The sequence below is a fragment of the Thermothielavioides terrestris genome, chromosome 5 (genome assembly GCF_000226115.1).
Source record: "Thermothielavioides terrestris NRRL 8126 chromosome 5, complete sequence".
NCBI classification, from domain to species: domain Eukaryota; kingdom Fungi; phylum Ascomycota; class Sordariomycetes; order Sordariales; family Chaetomiaceae; genus Thermothielavioides; species Thermothielavioides terrestris.
This window is the reverse complement of record NC_016461.1, coordinates 2,932-19,234: the sequence shown is the minus strand read 5'-3', so window position 1 is coordinate 19,234 and position 16,303 is coordinate 2,932. Positions and strand designations below refer to the sequence as shown.

The following is a 16,303-nucleotide window of genomic DNA, read 5'->3' as shown; positions in this document are numbered from 1 at the left end:
CTCCCTCAGGCGTCCTGGTCAAACAATCTCCGGTAACGACGTGCTGCATCCCCCCGTCCTCATTGATGATCCTTTAGGCCATACTCGCTATCCAAGTCCTTCCGCAGATGAACCTGTCGTTCCAGGAAGGTCGTAAGCAAGCCCAATACCGCCATCCCCAGGAAGATGATCCAGACTAGCTTGAAACTTGCAGTAAATGCTCCAAGGATCTGATTCCTGACCTGATCCTTGAACTCTGCGATGAAGGCCGCGGATGCGTGTTGGTACGCCTGCCCGTTGCTCAGCTCCGCTTTGGCGCGGGCATCCTGGATAGAGTCAAGTACCGCCGAAAACTGCGCATTGAACACAGCATTCGGTATCGCAACTCCCAGGAGGGAGCCTAATCCTCGCAGAAACGCCCACGACCCGGTGGCGGCGGCATTTTCCTTGTCGGTTAGCTCAACGAGCACAGTGGGCAACGTGGTCGAGACAATGATTCCCGAGCCAACCCCAACCAGGAACGACAACAATATCCACAGCACCACCGATCCGGAGTCCTGGAAGGTGATGCAGGGCAGCAAGCCGGCAACCATCAGGGCGAAGCCCACCCGGTGCATCAGCCGGTATTTCCCAAACCTGGCCAGCAGTGGGCCGCCGACCGCGGCCAGGATAACAATGGTGAGGCTGCAGGGCAGGATAAGGACACCCGACTGCGCCGGAGAGGCCGCGAGCACCGCTTGGAAGAAGGGCGGCAGGTAGAACTGATATCCGTAGGTTATAAAGCCGTGGACTGTGGTGATGATCATGGCCGCGATCGTGGTCCGGTTGGAGAATACGCGTGGAGCCATGATGGGATGCGCACATCGCTGAGACCGTTCCCACAAGATGAAGGCGAGGACGCCGGAGCTGCCGCCCGCGAGCGCAACCAAGATGGTGGGGTCCGACCACGAGAAGACGGTGCCGGCCAACGTCAGGGCGCAAAGGATCAAGACGACCGAGGCGGTGAGGAGGACGAGGCCGACGTAGTCGACGCGCCCGATTTGCTGGAGCACCGAGAGGCCCTGCCACGACTTGCCGCTGCTGAGTTGGAGCCAGAACCACATCAGAACAAGAGCGATGATGCAGATGGGCAGGTTGATCCCGAAACACCATCTCCAGTTCGTCTGCGCAAAGATGCCGCCAAGGAGCGGCCCGACAGTGGTGCCCAGCGCGTAGACGGCCGCCTTGATGGCCACATAGTGACCCCTCTTCTTCAAGGGGATGATGTCGCAGAGAATCAGCTCGGCAAATAGGTCGATCCCACCGGAGCCCATGCCTTGAACAATGCGGCCAAACACCAAAACAGCGCAGTTGCGAGCGAACCCGGCGATGGCACTGCCGACGCCGAACACAACCACAGCCACCATCATCAGATGTCGCCGCCCCCAAATGTCTGCGAGCTGCCCATACAGCGGCTGGAACACGATGGACGCCAACAGAAATGCCGTGGCCACCCATGATGAGTTCGGACCGAGGCCCAAAGATTGAGAAATGGTGGGGAGTGCCGTACTGACCACGCTCCCTTCGAACGCCGAGAGGAGGATGGGGATGCAGAGACCGATGAAGCAGCGCCAAAATCCGACCCCCCTAACCCACTCTTCAGATTTCGAGTCAGTCGGTAGCCCTTTCTCCTCAGTGCACTGGAGCGTGGTTGAGGAGGGCGATGGCGACACGGAGGTCTCGGCGGCCAGTGTGTGAACAGCTGGGCTCGAGCCTTGGCGCGACTCGGCGAGGACAAAGCTGTCTGTTGACTCGATGTCCCATCTTGCCGGAGATTTATTGTTCATCGTGGCCGGCTGGGGTTGGCAACCGCTGTTTTGAGGAGCCGACTCTGCTGGCGAGCGCCAGTGAGATGCTTCGGACAAGGAAGGGGCGGGCAAGTCGAAGGCACCTGGCGATTCAGAACGGACAGTGAGTCAAACCGCGAAGGAAGTTTACTAGGAGAAAGGATGGACTTATGGGATGTGTCAGGTTGAGCGGAATGACTGGCTTTCTTTAAGTTCCTGGCATTGTAGATCGCCCTGTCGCCGACATCCTTTATGTCATACCTCGTACATTGACTCCCGTCCGGACAGCTCCTTGTACAGTGTATCCATCGCCAAAATTTCTACGCAAGGCCGTGTAAGCTACGTAGCAGGCAGCTCTGTTGTCTAGTACTCTTGCCGTCAAGATCTCGATCGAGCCGAGTGGCTCTCCCGTTTCATCCCTGTGCTGTGCGATTTCTCGCTCACGTCATCTGGCAAGACCTTTCTTGTTCTCTGTCACAATCTCGCCCCTCGTGACGCGAGAGCGCGAGGAGATAAGACGCTGGGTCAGACAGCGGAGTGTATCTCAGTCTGCTTCTCCCACCTGACGCCGGGGGGTCTCTCCGAGCAATGTGTCCGCCCATCGAGAGTTTCACACTCACGGGGCGGATCCTATACCCCGTCGATCATGATCCAGCATCGACCCCGCGCCCACCGACTGTGCTGAGCTTGCGGTACCTCCCTTTCCCAGCCAGGAATCACTTTACCTTGGTGTTGGACTAGTGCGGGGTCCTTTCTGTCACAAAGATTTCTGCCTGTCCGGGTTGCCGAGTTGTACGAGGGCGAAACCTGAGGTCGGGTCTAGCCAATATACGGTTGCTTCTTACTAGGAGAGAAAACTTCGGGATCCGTTACACCTTCTGCCGGCTTACTATTGCCAGGTTCCTAGGCCGGCCAGAAAACCGATTAACCGCAGTAGATGACATGCATTTTGCGCCAGCGGGGAGCAGGATCGCCTCCTATGAACACTTATTTGCCATGCGGAATGTTACTGTCCTGGGATCTTCGGTGGCTATGACACGAGGTAGGTACGGACAAGCTGACAAGGCTTCGCCAGTCAGTCGGAATGTGCCACCCCGCAAGGCAGAGGCCGCGCAGCATCCAGAATGCTGTCCAGGTAATAGCACAGCCAGCTGAACCTCTCGGCGATGCTACTTGCCATCCTAGGCCATTTGGAAGAACATCACAAACGCAACAGACCAGCCGCTATGCCTCTCGTGTCTTTTGAACTAGCAACAGAGGAATGATGCAGCATCTTCCTCAGTCGACCTCAACGGTGTTCTGCGGCAGACACGGGCGCTGCCTGGCACATACATGTACATGTAGGTATGTACATGCGAGGAATGCAGCCAAAGTAGGCTCCGCAGGCAAGCTGTGCGGCTCGACCATGTGCAAGGCCGGTCAAGAGTGCTGTAACCCGAACTGCGGCATCTGTGTGGAACCGGGCAAGGGATGCACGAAGCAGTTCTGCATTCCAACCGGGGAACAATGTGGCAAAACGCTGGGTCCGCCTACTGCAACTCAGGCTGTTGCATCTGCACCCCTCCTGACGGTGCCTTCAAACAGCAGTTCTGTACTGACTGAGTCTCGCCTACGGATTACGGTCAATGAAACGGGTATGGCATCTGATGCTCGAAGGAGATGGTGCGGCGCGAGTGTGGACGTATGACAGCTGGGGCGGGCCAAACAGACAAAATGGGGGTAAGGCTGGACTCTGTGGAATTGGACTGCGAACGGGCGATGATGTGCAAGTTCCAAGACCCGAGCCAGACCATGCCCCCCTTGACTGGCACTCATTCCGCCCTTAATTCCGCTATCAATCTTTGGCAAGCTTCCATCGCTCTTTTCGCGAACCCCCTTAGGTTATCGCCGTATTTCTCCTCGAACTTGCCATCGAACACCTCGATGCTCAGCCAGCCTCGGAAACCGGTGGCAAGAACAGCTTGCACAAACTCCCTGATGGGTAAATACCCGCCATCGTACCTGGTGCACTTGTTAGCACGTATTAGACCTCCGAAAAAACGGTGGCAAAACAAGCTCTCTGCGTTGTGCTGCGTGACCGGGTCGTATCGCTCTTTGGGGGGAAGGGGGGAAGGCACAGGACACACGACATACGGGAGCGGTCGGTGCTCGTGACTCCATTGGGCCCTCGGCCTGAGGCCGGATTCCGGGTCAGCCGCGGTGTTCAATGGCGGGTCCAGAAGGTATGCATCACTGATCTGGAGGAAGTAGATCTTGTCGGCGGGTACGCTCTCAGCCAGCTCGCCGAGACTGGCGGCGTATGCCCTGGACAAATCCGCCGACGTCAACCCCGGGGCCTCGATCCTCCCTGACTTCGTGGTCGGGTCTCCCCACTCGCCTCCAGCTGTCTGGAATGTGTCAAGGCAGAGACCAATGTTTGGCCGGTCGGCCTTCTGGACGATGGTCCACACGTCCTTCCACGTTGGTGCACATGTTGCCCAGCACCAGTTCTCGTAAGCGAGCCGGAATCCCCGAGACGCCAGCATGTCGGCCAGGGACGCAAGGTCTGCGGCCAACTGGTCGACGTCTCGCGACATGTCTGGCGAGTCTGACGAGCCAACCTGCAGCAAGTCGGTGCCGGCGGCCTCCATGATGTCGATCCATGCCTTTGCGCGCGCGAAAGCATCTTGGCGTTGTTGGCTTCCTGGTGGCCAGCCTTCAAACTTCGAGAACGGCTGGAGGGCGAGCACCCTCAGACCGTGTCCCTCGCACATGGTGCCCACGGCTTTGGCTGCCTCACACAGCGAGCCGTAGTCATCCTCGGCGATTTCCCGGCCGAAATGGCGGGTGGCATAAGCCTGCAGATCCGGGAACGATAGCTCGATGCCGTCGAAGCCAGCCTCGCGGACTGCTTCTATCTTTTGGTGCAGTGTATGCCGCGGCAAGCCGATGGAGCACGATGCAAAGGCCACAAGGTGACGGTAGGACGATGCCGCGCCCTGGGACATGATGGAGAATGAGACGGAGAGTAAAAAGAAGAGGTATAGTTACTCGGGTTCAAAATATCAAAAAAATATCCGGTGCGGACCCTGGGCCTAATTGCAGGCCCATGCCTGGCTTTTCTCTACTTGTAATGTACACGCAATCAATTGATTCTGTCCTATGTCCTTTTTCTTGATCAGGCTCTCGCTCGCATACACAGTTCGGTCGATGCAGGATGGCAATAGCAGACTTCACAAAAGGCCGCATGCCATTGCGTCAGTGTGAGATCATCTTTCTGATGTGCCGGCGAGGTCCCGTATTCAACCACTCACAGCTTGCGAACAAATGGACCAGGTAGCCACGGATATCGACGGATCCCTGGGTGATTGGGAGGATTTAAAAGTCTCAAACGAGGAGGAGTTGGTCCCAAGTCCCATTATGTGCGTAGCTGGGTTGGAGTGAAACACCGTGCGTCGGTAATGGTTCAGCAACCGAGACGCGATACAAGAACACAGCCACGTATTCTGACAATCTGGCTCGAGGCAGCACTGTTTTGAAGTTGGAAGTGACAATCAGAAAAGCGAAGGGCACACACCGTCGCCATGGAGGTGAAACAGGTCAGTCTTGTCACATATCCTTGATGACACAGGGAAAACTGGCGACCCTGGCAATCCAAGAGTGAAAGCTGATGGGCGGTCCCGATTGCCTCAACGTAGGTTGGCATGATAGGGACGGGTAGTATGGGGAGCATGCTCTCCCTCCTCTTCGCTGAACTCGGCATTCACACGCACTTCTATGATCCGTCGAGTCAAAACGTCGAGGTGCTACAATCGTACGCCCGCGAGACCGGCCACACGGACAAGATCACCTATCACAGCGATCACAAGTCTCTGTGCGAGGCCCTCGGTGCTACTGGCGGCCCCAGATTCTTCATGTTCAGCATCCCGCATGGCGCAGCTGCTGACAAGAGCATTGACGCGCTCGAGCCCTACCTGGAGGCGGGAGACCTCATCATGGATGCCTCAAACGAGCAGTGGCATGCTACGGAGCGCCGCCAGAAGCGCCTGGAGCCTAGGGGAGTCCATTACATTGGCATGGGGGTTTCGGGCGGCTACCAATCTGCACGTCACGGTCCGTCCATCTCACCAGGTGGCAGCAAGGCCGCCTTGGACGCCGCCTTTCCGTTCCTGCAGAGGATCGCCGCCAAGGACTGGTCAGGGCGGCCCTGCGTTGCCAAGCTCGGTCCTGGGGGGTCTGGCCACTATGTCAAGATGGTGCACAATGGCATTGAGCACGGCATGATGACAGCGCTAAGCGAGGCCTGGGCAATCCTAGATGCCGGTCTGACGATGGACTACGAGGAGATTGGAGACGTCTTCGAGAAGTGGAACACCGATGGCCCCCTCCGTAACAGTTACCTCGTTGGCATCGGTGCTCAGATTTGCCGGACGCGGAAGCGTGGGGATGGAGGTGACTTCGTCCTCTCCCATATTCGCGACAAGGTCGTTCAAGATGTGGATAACTCAGAGGGAACCGGGACCTGGGCCGTCGAGGAGGGTGTCACCTTGCACGTACCCCATCCAACTATTGCGGCGTCCCACATCTTCCGGGTGGCTTCGGCGGATGCTGCTAAGCGGGAAGCTGTCACCAAGACACTGGGTGGTGGGATCGTGCCCAGCAAGATTAATGGCATCATCGACAAACGCAAGTTCGTTCATGAGGATTTACGTCAGGCGCTGTATGCGTCCTTTCTCATGTCATTCGTGCAGGGCCTGCACATTCTGTCGCGGGCGAACGAGCAGCACGACTGGCAGCTTAACTTTGTCGATGTGCTCTATGTCTGGCGACGGGGCTGCATCATCCAAAGCGACTACATCGTGGCCTTGCTGGAGCGGGTGTATCTTTCCGAGGAATGCGACGAGCACAACCTGCTCGCATGTCCGACCATTGCATCCGAGCTGCAAAACGCGTATCTGAGCCTCAAGACGGTAGTCCAGCAAGCATTGGAGGCGGACTTGCATGTGCCCGCACTCAGTGCGAGCCTGGAGTATTACAAGTACTCGGGTTCCGCGAACCTGCCCACTTCGTTTGGTAAGTGTCCCATGCTAGGCTGGGGTACTTCGCTGCTTGGGGAAGTGACACTGGGACATAGCGTGAATTTCACTAACCGACAGCCTTCAGAGGAGGCAGAGCTCGACTACTTCGGCGCTCACATGTACGACTTAAAGACAGAGGGACCGGGGAAGCCTGAGACGGGTAGTCACCATTTCGAATGGAAGCCAGCGAGGGGGGTTCAGGAAGAGCAGTAACACGGCAAGATGTGTCTCCACTACAAACGCATATCTTCTCGAGGTGGTTAGGAGCATGATTAACATCAACAGGCTCAGCTTGAGCCTGCCTCTAGATTATCTAAAAAACATCGGACTAGGAGACCAGAGGCGGCAGAGTGTCTCTGGTCAGTTCCGAAGGTCTAGCTATGCTCTCGAACATCACGCTGTTCGCAAGACTCGGAGAAACGAAGGCCAGAGCCGGATATGCAACGCCTACTCCTCGCTGGCGCTGCCCGACTCGTCTTCGCTGCCCTCGCGCTTCAGGGTGCCCTTGCCCTTCCGAGCTTTGCCCTTGGCTCCCTTGCCACGCAGGTTGGAGGGGACCTCTTTGCGGACCTCGCCATCCTCAAACAGAGTACCGATGTCGGGCCGGCGGGCGACGGCTTTCTTCCAGAGACTCTTCGGTATGTCGTCGGCTGTGATGACCATGCCGCTGTCGCTACGTTGCCACGTAATGCCCGGCTCCGCCTGCAGGGCCGAAGGCAGATGGATCCAAATGCTGACCTCGGCCGCTTCGCCGGCCCCCGGGGTCAGGCGTGAATCGGTGCCGTCCTGACCCACCGTCACGGGCACGAATGTCCGATACTCGCTTCCCCCGGGGGCTCGGGTGATGGCGCCCAAGGCCAGGAGCAGGGGGTATCGCTGATACGAAGTCTCGTAGATGACAAAGTCGGGAAGGTCCTGCGACTCCGCGGTGAGCCTGCCGCCAACCGGCACGGGCGATGCCGCGGTCTCCCGGTTTGTGATCCGGGAGATTTGCCAGGAAGACGGCTCGTCCGGCGTGCCGCCTGCCTTGGCTGTCTGACGAAGATCGAACCGGGGCTTGGTCGCAGCCGCTACGACTCGTTGGATGTCCTCGAAAGTGCTGCCCAAGGCGGAGATCCGAGGATGTGCGAGCTAACACAAGTACCACCGATCAGCAAACAATCTTTGGGCCAGAGCCTCTGAACCGGTCCTGCCACATACCACGTCGGCAACGCTGACCCAGCCCTCCGGGTCGGCCACGAGATGCTCCCCGTCATCAGCTTCCTCCACATCCTCCTTCTGCACTGCTCGCTTCACCACAAACATGAGTGCCTTGGCGATGGCAACGTCGCGCTCCTCAACGACGCTATAGCCGCGTTGCCGGCCTCCCTTACCCTTCACGCTCATGGCCCGGCTGCGGCCATGGCGAGGGGAGTGCTGCACCACAGCACTAGGAGGGAGCACCCCGCCAAGCTCACCGTTAATTGCAGAGAGGGGGACAGCAACGGCAGTGGCCATGGCGTAGGGGAACTGAAACAGCTTATGCGGTGGAGTTGCCTAATAGGGGAACACAGGGGAGAGCGGTGGTCTGGGGAGGAGGTGATGTAAACTAGAGATTGGGGCGTAAGCCGTTTGAAGACCAAAGCAGTGAGGAGGAAAGGGTGCAAGTCAAAGGAGTGTGTGTGCGGGCGCCGTCCCATCTTCTTAAACTTGTCATGCAGACCGAACGTCGGAAGATGGCGCCTGAGCAACAACTACATACGAGGGGTTCGCCCTTCTTGGGCAGAAGTGACGAGCCGTTGCATCATGTGGATCGGGCATCGTTGACTGCTGGTCGTGCGGGCGTGTGCAGTAGTGTAATCTGTTTGCCGATGTGCACATTGCCATATCCGTTGAAGCGGGTCCAGATGAGCGTCGATGACAGGCTGGAGACAACTGTTTGGCTGCCAGATGCCTTCATGAGGCCCCTTGCCTAATGCACCACGCGGCATCCTCTCCGCACATGCTTCCAGGTTGACCGCCCCCACATCAAAGGGGTGGCTATGCACATACGCAGTAGAGTACAACTGCGGATTGCCCCTCATCGTCCTCACCGCCTCCAGGGGCTGCTACGTGGCCAACCGACCTGACCTTGCCCTTCATTTTCGACACCTACAGTGTGATGTTGAACCTTGCGGATATGAGCACGGAGCCACGCAAGTCGATGCAGGTAATGGCGCCCGACGGGCCGACATCGTTGCCCTTCTTCCTCATGGAACATTATTGTCTTCTTGGAGTTTGTCCCGGCCGCTCGCCCACAGCTGAAACCCTGTATCTGTGTCTCTTGTCCAGGAAGTTGTCCTGTCGTATGACTAATCTCTCTGAATATCCACGCGGAATCCAGTTTGCAAATCTTTCATGATACGTTCATCGTCAGGTGGGCAGTGATACTGGCCAGAACTGGGACTGTGCCCGACTCGCCAGGCCGCGACACGGGGATGGATATCGGGATTCTAGCCGGTCGATATCTATTCACAATCCAAGACAAAGAACAACCGATATAGGTAAGTTTTCCTCTCGTTAATTAAACGTCGCCTTCCTACCTACCTAGGTAGCACTCGGGTCAGCATCTCCATCAAATCTATCTTACCTCGGTTTCCCTCTCTCAACAGCTGCTCGCCAACACTGTCGTTAACCGATTGGAGGGGGTGCGGGGGTGGTCGCCTGCGTGAGCTACCCCGCTGTTTGATGCAGCTTCTCAAACAAATAACGGCCCGTCTTTGGCTGAGGTAGGCGCGAATATTTAACGAGGTGGGTCCCTCAAGTAGGTACTCGAGGCGGAAACATCACAGCGGCATTTCGCAATCAACCACACCACAAGCAGACACTGTCTTTCCTCGAGCCGCTTGATGTGATTGCAAGTTGTCTCTAAGCAGCGAAGGCTTTTGCCACGCCATGGCCGCCGACTTCGAAAAACAGAGTTATTGGCATCATCGGTTTGAAACCGAGACAGCTTTCGAATGGCTGACGTCGTCTTCGGCGTTCATGGACGTCCTGGCCCCCCAACTCACGAAGCTTCCGAGCGATGCTCGGATTCTCCATTTGGGGCCTGGAACCAGCGACTTGCACAACCAACTTCGACAAAGAGGATTTTTGAACGTGACAAACATCGACTATGAACCCCTTGCTCTAGAGCGAGGCCAACAGTTGGAGCGGGATCGATTTGGCGATGTTCGGATGGAGTATCTCGTTGCCGATGTGACGCAGCTCGAACTCAAGCCGGTACATCGAGTAGCCATCGATAAAGGCACGGCCGACGCTGTTGCATGCGGCCCAGCCGACGCTGTGCTTTCAATGGCAAAGGCCATCCATTGTTGCTTGGACAGCGACGGGTTTTGGGTGTCGCTCAGCTACTCCGCATCGCGGTTCGAAGGTGTGCGGTCGTTCTTCGAGGTCGAAGTGGCCAGTCGGATCCCAACGCCGAAGTTGAAACCAACCGATCCGGACATTTACCTGTACTGCTACCTCCTGCGACCCAAGCGAGACGTTGCATACTAGCACTCGCGGAGTATCCGTGTCACACTTTCTTTTGGCCGAAGAAAGGTGACCTCCACGGCCGAGCTGAAGGGACGAGGGCGAACAATATGTTCAGCATTTAGGGAGCACCTAATTAGCGGTTGGAACTCGGAGGACTGCTCGGTGTTCATCTGCGTGTCAACGCCTCTGCGATGTCCTGGTGCATGGCGAAGTCGGGTGGATTCGGTTCAATCAACCAAGTTCAACCGTACCGATCAAGAAAACCAAAATAACTCAGGTAGTTACCTTGGCACATGTCAAGGCTCCAAATTATGGTTGTTTACTGTGACGCACCGTCAAGCACCCGTCTTGGCGTAAGCCCGCGCCGCTGGATCTTCCGACTCGGCCGGGTGAACCCGTTTGCTGGACCGCCACAATCCATGCTACGACCTAGAAGGTTTCCATTGTTGATGCCATCGGAGAGCGCATGTTCGCTTGGGGCGCACATGCTGCGCTGTGCTGCCTTGGTGTCTCAATATCTTTTGGGCGCCACGAGCATTGGGCCAGGCCGCGTTGTGAACGGCGAAGACGGACTTCCCCACCTTTGCTGGCGTGTCAGATACTGATATCTTACTAAACACTGGCTTTTCAGCTCACTGTTGAGGAACCTGGAAGTAAGACGATATTCAGTGCTCTATGCGTGCCGCATCCGCAACAGTGCTCTCCTTCTCGTCAAGCTCATTCTCGGATTGAAACGAGAACCGCCTCCGCCGAACGGGACGGAGCACTCTCATATACACCTGGCCTCTGCACTTCCCCGCATCCAAGTGGCAACCTGGTTTGCCAGTTGGAGGGGCGGGCGACGACCCTCCTTCCAGGTTAGCTTCCGAGCTCCCCGGAACGCCAAATGCTGGCCAATCCAGGCCCGATCCGCGGTTTTTGACTGGCCCACTTTCCCGAAGAGCAGAATATTGGGGCCGAGACCGCGCATGTGGTCGAGGGGCGAAGACCGTGGGCATCAGCTGAAAGCTTCGCCATGCGACGGGTAACTCTTCCTGATTCTTTTCTCCGAATTCCCCTTCGCCTCGCTGGCACTTTGCCTGCGCTGCAGCTGTGAACCTAGTACTATTGCCCAGTCAAGCGTGGCTGACGTCCCCGGCCTCCTTCGCACCCGAGACTCACACAGATCCAGGTGAAATCCGGGATTCGACCAGATGAGTTGGCTGTATGCAAGCCTGATACTTCCCCAAGCAGCCTCCAGAACGTATGGTTCTTGGACGATGACTGACCAGCAATGGCGTCGAACAGGCTCCTGGGCGCTGCTTGTTCAGCTGCGGGCGAAGCCGTTGAGAGGGCAACGCTCGCCGTGAGCAAGTTCGTCCAAGAAGTCCGCGAGTGCCGGTGCGAATGCGATGCCATCGCTACTGAATTGCACTCTCTGCATAGCGTGCTGGACCTGCTTGAATCCGATGCCACGCTCGTTCCAGCCTCGTTCGCGGCGCACACGGCCGGTGTGCTCGACACTTGCCTCGCCCTCATCAACGAGCTTGAGGGCTGCGTCTTGGTTCTGAACCGGCCAGGGGTGCCCAGGGCAGACAAGAAGTCGCGTTGGCTAGCGAGCCGCGACCACATTGACAAGCTGCGGCGGACGCTAGGGGAGTATAAGCTGGTACTCGGCCTGGCGGTGGACCTGGTCGGGATGTACGTCTCCCGGATTTTTGGCCGCAAAATTGTCCCTGCGTAGATGCTTATCCACAGCTCGCAGCATCAAAACCCACACGAGCGACAGGAACCAGCAGGACACATCCATTTACAGCCTAGATCCGACTGCCGATGGCATGAACCAACAGAGCGAATTAGCCGCAGTTGCCGACCGGGTTATCGACGCAACACACCGTTTGCAGCCGGACTTGCATCAGAACGCGGCGCTGCTCAGGCTCGGGCGATACCTCCTTGTCTTACAGGCGCAAACCGCTTCAGCACGAGAAGGCATGGGCTTCGGTCTCCGAGCTCACCGCCGCGATGCGTCCTCCTCGGCAGGCGGAGCCCCCGACAGCGCCATCGACATGAGCTACGAAGATGCCGATGCAGTGTCACACTATGCCGGGGAGCAAACGACGACGGCGTCACCTACTGATGTTTCTTCTGAGCCTTATGAAGAGGAGCTCGACGATTTTGTCGGCGAGAGATGCAAATTGTTGGCCCCAGCGTCGTCGTCGCCGCCGTCGCCTCCGCCTCCGCCTCCACGTCCACCTCCCAGGTCTGCGTCCAGGCTCAGTTCCGCGACTGCAAGGCGCCCCGCGGTACCACGGCTTCACACCTCGAACAGCTTCATTGCCGGCACCCCACCCAGCCCGAGCGTCATGAGTTCTCCCACTGCTCCCACAGCTACACTCGCCTATCCATCGCGAAATTCGTACTATACGCCTGTGACCGCGCTCCCAGAGCAAACGGAGCCAGATCCGCGGCAGCCTGCAGCGCGTGTGCGTAGTCGCAGAAGCAGCATCTTCGGTCACGTTCTCCACACCGTTCGGGAGCGGCCACGCGCCGACGTGCCGTCCGCAGTCCGTCCAACAACCTCGGATGGCGATTCCCAAACGCCCTATACCTCACAACGCCCCTCCGGGTTTCTGCGGCGTGGCAGCTCCAGGCTCGCCAACGCCGTCCGCAGTCTCGCCATGCGACGACCAGCACCAGCTCCAAACATTGCTGAGGACCAGCTGGAGCCAGACTCAAATGCTGTCTTCGGCGTATCATTGACCCGGAGCATGCAGGTGGCCAAGGGCATCGCGAGCACCGCCCACAGCAGCGGCAGGCGGTCGGAGCGAGTTACTCGCGAGTACCCGCTTTGCGTGCTCCGGTGTGTGTGCCACATTCTCGACTGCGGCCTCGACGCCCCTCACATCTTCGGGCTCGATGGCGACCAGGTGCGGGTTGCGCAGCTCATCGAGGTGTTTAGTTCGGCCGAGACGGGCTACGGCAAGGAGCTGGACTGGTCGCACTTCACCGTCTACGACGCCGCCGATGTTATTCTTCTGTTCCTGTCGGAACTGCCTAAGCCCCTCATCCCCGAGCCCGTCGGCAAGCGGTGGATAGCCCTCTCCCGCCAGGCCACCGCCGGCCTCGCGCGCCTGGACCAGGGCCTCGACTTTTGGGAGGAAGCGTTGACGGGCATGCACGGTCCCGGGCGCGCTCTGTTCAAGCTGCTGCTCAACCTCTGGGGCGATATCGCTGACGCTGCCGACGCCAACGAGATGACGGCTGAGCGACTTGCTGGCCGCCTCATCCGTCCGCTGATGCACGCGTTGGCCGCACATGATCATCTTGATTTCATGCTGGGGCTTGCCTTCCTGATTCGCAAGCGCTCCGAGTACAACCTGGCTGCCCGGGGCGTGATGCGGAAGAGCAACGCGGCGTTTTAGTCCGTCTAAGATTGTCCTAATGTCAGAATAATGGGTCAGGTTTGCAGCATTACCGGGGAAATGGCCTAAGAGGGTGATGTTTTACTTTATAGGCGGCTCTTCATCCTTATGTCCATGCTTAGTCTGTTCACGTTGGTACTGATACCCAAGGCATGATGATGAATGATCAGTATCCAACATTGCTTACGTTCTATGTGAACAAGTACTTGGCTCTAATACCGAATCCAATGTGACAGAGCCAATGATTTGCTGTAGACAACCGCCATTTAGCAAGCTCTCGTGTTTACGCCAACCCTTGCCACCCCTATGACGTCGTCTATTAGGATTAACGACTTAGGTCATTATGACGACACGTAGGAGGGCAAGAGGGTTTGCGAAAGCCGGTAATCTGTATATAGGACATAATCGTAGACGAGTATTTAGCATTCGCTAAGATCCTAATAACTTTGGATCCTATACCAAGGTAACTATTAACTCTTGAGCAAAGATCATGTCCCGCCGTCCAACGGACCCTGTCCGGCCACACCCACCTATGGGATAGGGTACGGTTGTCGCCTACGGCGCATGTGCCGGTATGCTTGGTGTAGCTGCGTAAGTTATTATGATTGCTCTGGGCCCTAGTGTCCGTCGTTCTCCGGCTTTTCTGAGTCTTTTGCATCGGCAGCATGACGGCTAGGGAGAAGGTAGAGCAGTTCTTTACTGGACGACTAAGCTCCGAGGTGCCGGGCAAGACACTGGCGCGGCTGATTAGTGCTGAGCCGCAGACCAAGGAGGAGCTTTGGGTTCTCAACATGGCGATGCACTATGGCCAAGGCGCAGTGGCAGCTGTGATCCGAGGGGTGGCGAGCTTCTACGGCCTTCGCGGCCCGTTCACAGACTTTATATTCATTGGCGTGCGGCTTATAATCGACCAGACGCTAGAGAACTGGACAGGAGTAGGGGCTCCTCCTTGGTATGTGTGGACGCGACACTTTCGCAGCTAGCAGGTTCCGCTAATGAAAATGGGTTGACAAGACCTAGCCTGTTGGAGAGCAGGTGATCGACTTGCTTTACAAAGCTGTATACGCGTTTGTGACAGGTTACCTAATAGACTGCTAGATTCAGTAACAGCTTAGCATCATCATTCATTAGCTAGGCCACGGTCATCTACCATTAAGCTGCGAAGTATGTATATACACTTAGCGAGCAAGCTGCGCTCTGTACTCTTCCCAATTTACAATGGTCAAAACATCTAAGATCCTACCCTGCTCCAGCCAGTAGAAGACGTGCTTAGCGAAAACGACTGGCCAGCCATTCGGAACCCCTCTAGCAAACAGTTTAACGGGCGTCCCCATGAACTCGAGATGGGCGGCGATCTGTTAGCGGTCCTCGTCCACCACTAGGGTGTGGATGTCGAAGAATAAGCCTGAGATCGCATCTAGGCTGCTCTAGATTATGTCTCTGTACTCCTGGACCGTCATCTTAGTGCCGTTCTACACAACGCTAGACGGCTTGCAAAACAGCTCGAGGTCCTCTGCCATCCTTCCGCTATTCCTAGTGGCTGCTTAGGGTTAGGAATAGGCGTTTGTTCGGAAGTTGGGCAGGTGACCCGCACTGTCACACGCAACTGTGGCAAGGGCACCTATGACCGCACCGCGGTCAAGGGTGACGAGCGTTCCTTTAAAAAAGGGAACCTCGCCCGCAACCCCTTCGTAGAACAGCAGACTGCATCAACATACTTTTGTAACATATACTAGTGTTTAGGAGTGCCGCCTTATCAGCTAACGAGGCTAAGAGGCATTGATCTTTCTCACCCTTATACGTTTACCGCTAGATGGTTACCGAGCACTATCTATATATAATAAGTAGTACCTACTAACGATTTGAATCTATTCGCTTCCCGTCGAGGGGAGCTAAGTTTAGATTGAGAGATATTACAAGTTATACCTAGCAAGTTGTATAGAGCAACGCCTAAGGTAGATAATGCTCCTTTATAAGGGAATAAGCTTTAGAGTATACGATCTATAACAAACTAGTTTACGACCTAGCTATTGTTATTCTAGTACTAAGTATTTACGAAGAGTTAGAAGCTAGATGGATTTAAGCCTTATAAACGCCAATGTCTATAGGGATATATAGTAGACACTTAAGTTTATTAAGGACTTCGAGGTTACCTATAACGTCTAGTAGGTAACTGCTATTAATCCTTAAGAACTCTAATACCTAGAAGCTATAATATCACTTGAAGAGGCATTAGAAGGAGATATCTACGCCCAACGGTATATCGAAACACTATATATCGTAGAGTATCCTCCCTCTTAGATACTCAATAATTATATTCCTTATACCTACTTTACAACTATTAAATATAAAGTCTAAGTAGCTATTAATAAGAACCTTATCCTAGACCCTAGGATCGAAAACGTTGCTTTAGAGACTAAGGACTTAACTTAAGAAACACTAGAGACTTTAGTACTAGAAAGTTAGGGACTACTAAAGACCCTAAAGCCTTAAAGGACTAACAATTAGCAACTAGGACTAGCTATATCGCTAGAAATATTAGTAA

At 56.1% G+C, this 16,303-nt stretch overlaps 7 protein-coding genes across 7 annotated transcripts; 4 read left to right on the top strand and 3 right to left on the bottom strand.

Moving 5' to 3' along the window:
• Window positions 1–59: 59 nt before the first annotated feature.
• Window positions 60–1,805, bottom strand: THITE_2146723 (uncharacterized protein; the record flags this gene model as incomplete). Its single annotated transcript, XM_003656078.1, has 2 exons — window positions 60–1,613; window positions 1,755–1,805. 2 exons carry the CDS (start codon window positions 1,803–1,805, stop codon window positions 60–62), a joined length of 1,605 nt encoding a protein of 534 aa, XP_003656126.1.
• A 1,811-nt stretch (window positions 1,806–3,616) lies between these two features.
• Window positions 3,617–4,792, bottom strand: THITE_2056364 (uncharacterized protein; the record flags this gene model as incomplete). Its single annotated transcript, XM_003656077.1, has 2 exons — window positions 3,617–3,806; window positions 3,939–4,792. 2 exons carry the CDS (start codon window positions 4,790–4,792, stop codon window positions 3,617–3,619), a joined length of 1,044 nt encoding a protein of 347 aa, XP_003656125.1.
• A 576-nt stretch (window positions 4,793–5,368) lies between these two features.
• On the top strand, window positions 5,369–7,075 carry THITE_2146721 (uncharacterized protein; the record flags this gene model as incomplete). Its single annotated transcript, XM_003656076.1, has 3 exons — window positions 5,369–5,383; window positions 5,483–6,857; window positions 6,948–7,075. 3 exons carry the CDS (start codon window positions 5,369–5,371, stop codon window positions 7,073–7,075), a joined length of 1,518 nt encoding a protein of 505 aa, XP_003656124.1.
• A 50-nt stretch (window positions 7,076–7,125) lies between these two features.
• Window positions 7,126–8,535, bottom strand: THITE_2120512 (uncharacterized protein). Its single transcript, XM_003656075.1, has 2 exons — window positions 8,063–8,535; window positions 7,126–7,993 (listed from the first exon to the last, which is right to left on the bottom strand). Exons 1-2 carry the CDS (start codon window positions 8,357–8,359, stop codon window positions 7,310–7,312), a joined length of 981 nt encoding a protein of 326 aa, XP_003656123.1. The 5' UTR covers window positions 8,360–8,535; the 3' UTR covers window positions 7,126–7,309.
• A 1,134-nt stretch (window positions 8,536–9,669) lies between these two features.
• THITE_2120511 (uncharacterized protein) lies at window positions 9,670–10,762 on the top strand. Its single transcript, XM_003656074.1, has one exon. The coding sequence runs from the start codon at window positions 9,776–9,778 to the stop codon at window positions 10,376–10,378; it is 603 nt and encodes a 200-aa protein (XP_003656122.1). The 5' UTR covers window positions 9,670–9,775; the 3' UTR covers window positions 10,379–10,762.
• Window positions 10,763–11,620: 858 nt separating this feature from the next.
• Window positions 11,621–13,993, top strand: THITE_2120510 (uncharacterized protein). The gene is made up of 2 exons (XM_003656073.1): window positions 11,621–12,037; window positions 12,102–13,993. The coding sequence occupies exons 1-2, from the start codon at window positions 11,631–11,633 to the stop codon at window positions 13,756–13,758; spliced, it is 2,064 nt and encodes a 687-aa protein (XP_003656121.1). The 5' UTR covers window positions 11,621–11,630; the 3' UTR covers window positions 13,759–13,993.
• A 108-nt stretch (window positions 13,994–14,101) lies between these two features.
• Window positions 14,102–14,856, top strand: THITE_2146717 (uncharacterized protein; the record flags this gene model as incomplete). Its single annotated transcript, XM_003656072.1, has 4 exons — window positions 14,102–14,173; window positions 14,300–14,349; window positions 14,423–14,714; window positions 14,779–14,856. The coding sequence occupies 4 exons, from the start codon at window positions 14,102–14,104 to the stop codon at window positions 14,854–14,856; spliced, it is 492 nt and encodes a 163-aa protein (XP_003656120.1).
• Between the last annotated feature and the right edge of the window lie 1,447 nt (window positions 14,857–16,303).

What these genes read in the sequence shown, in the direction of transcription:
- THITE_2120511 (XM_003656074.1), top strand. Translation starts at nt 9,776, where the DNA reads ATGGCCGCCGACTTCGAAAAACAGAGTTATTGGCATCATCGGTTTGAA.
- THITE_2120512 (XM_003656075.1), bottom strand. Translation starts at nt 8,359, where the DNA reads ATGGCCACTGCCGTTGCTGTCCCCCTCTCTGCAATTAACGGTGAGCTT. An exon ending in GGGTCAGCGTTGCCGACGTG is followed by an intron (nt 7,994 to 8,062) that starts GTATGTGGCAGG and finishes TACTTGTGTTAG; the next exon opens with CTCGCACATCCTCGGATCTC.
- THITE_2120510 (XM_003656073.1), top strand. Translation starts at nt 11,631, where the DNA reads ATGGCGTCGAACAGGCTCCTGGGCGCTGCTTGTTCAGCTGCGGGCGAA. An exon ending in GCGGTGGACCTGGTCGGGAT is followed by an intron (nt 12,038 to 12,101) that starts GTACGTCTCCCG and finishes CACAGCTCGCAG; the next exon opens with CATCAAAACCCACACGAGCG.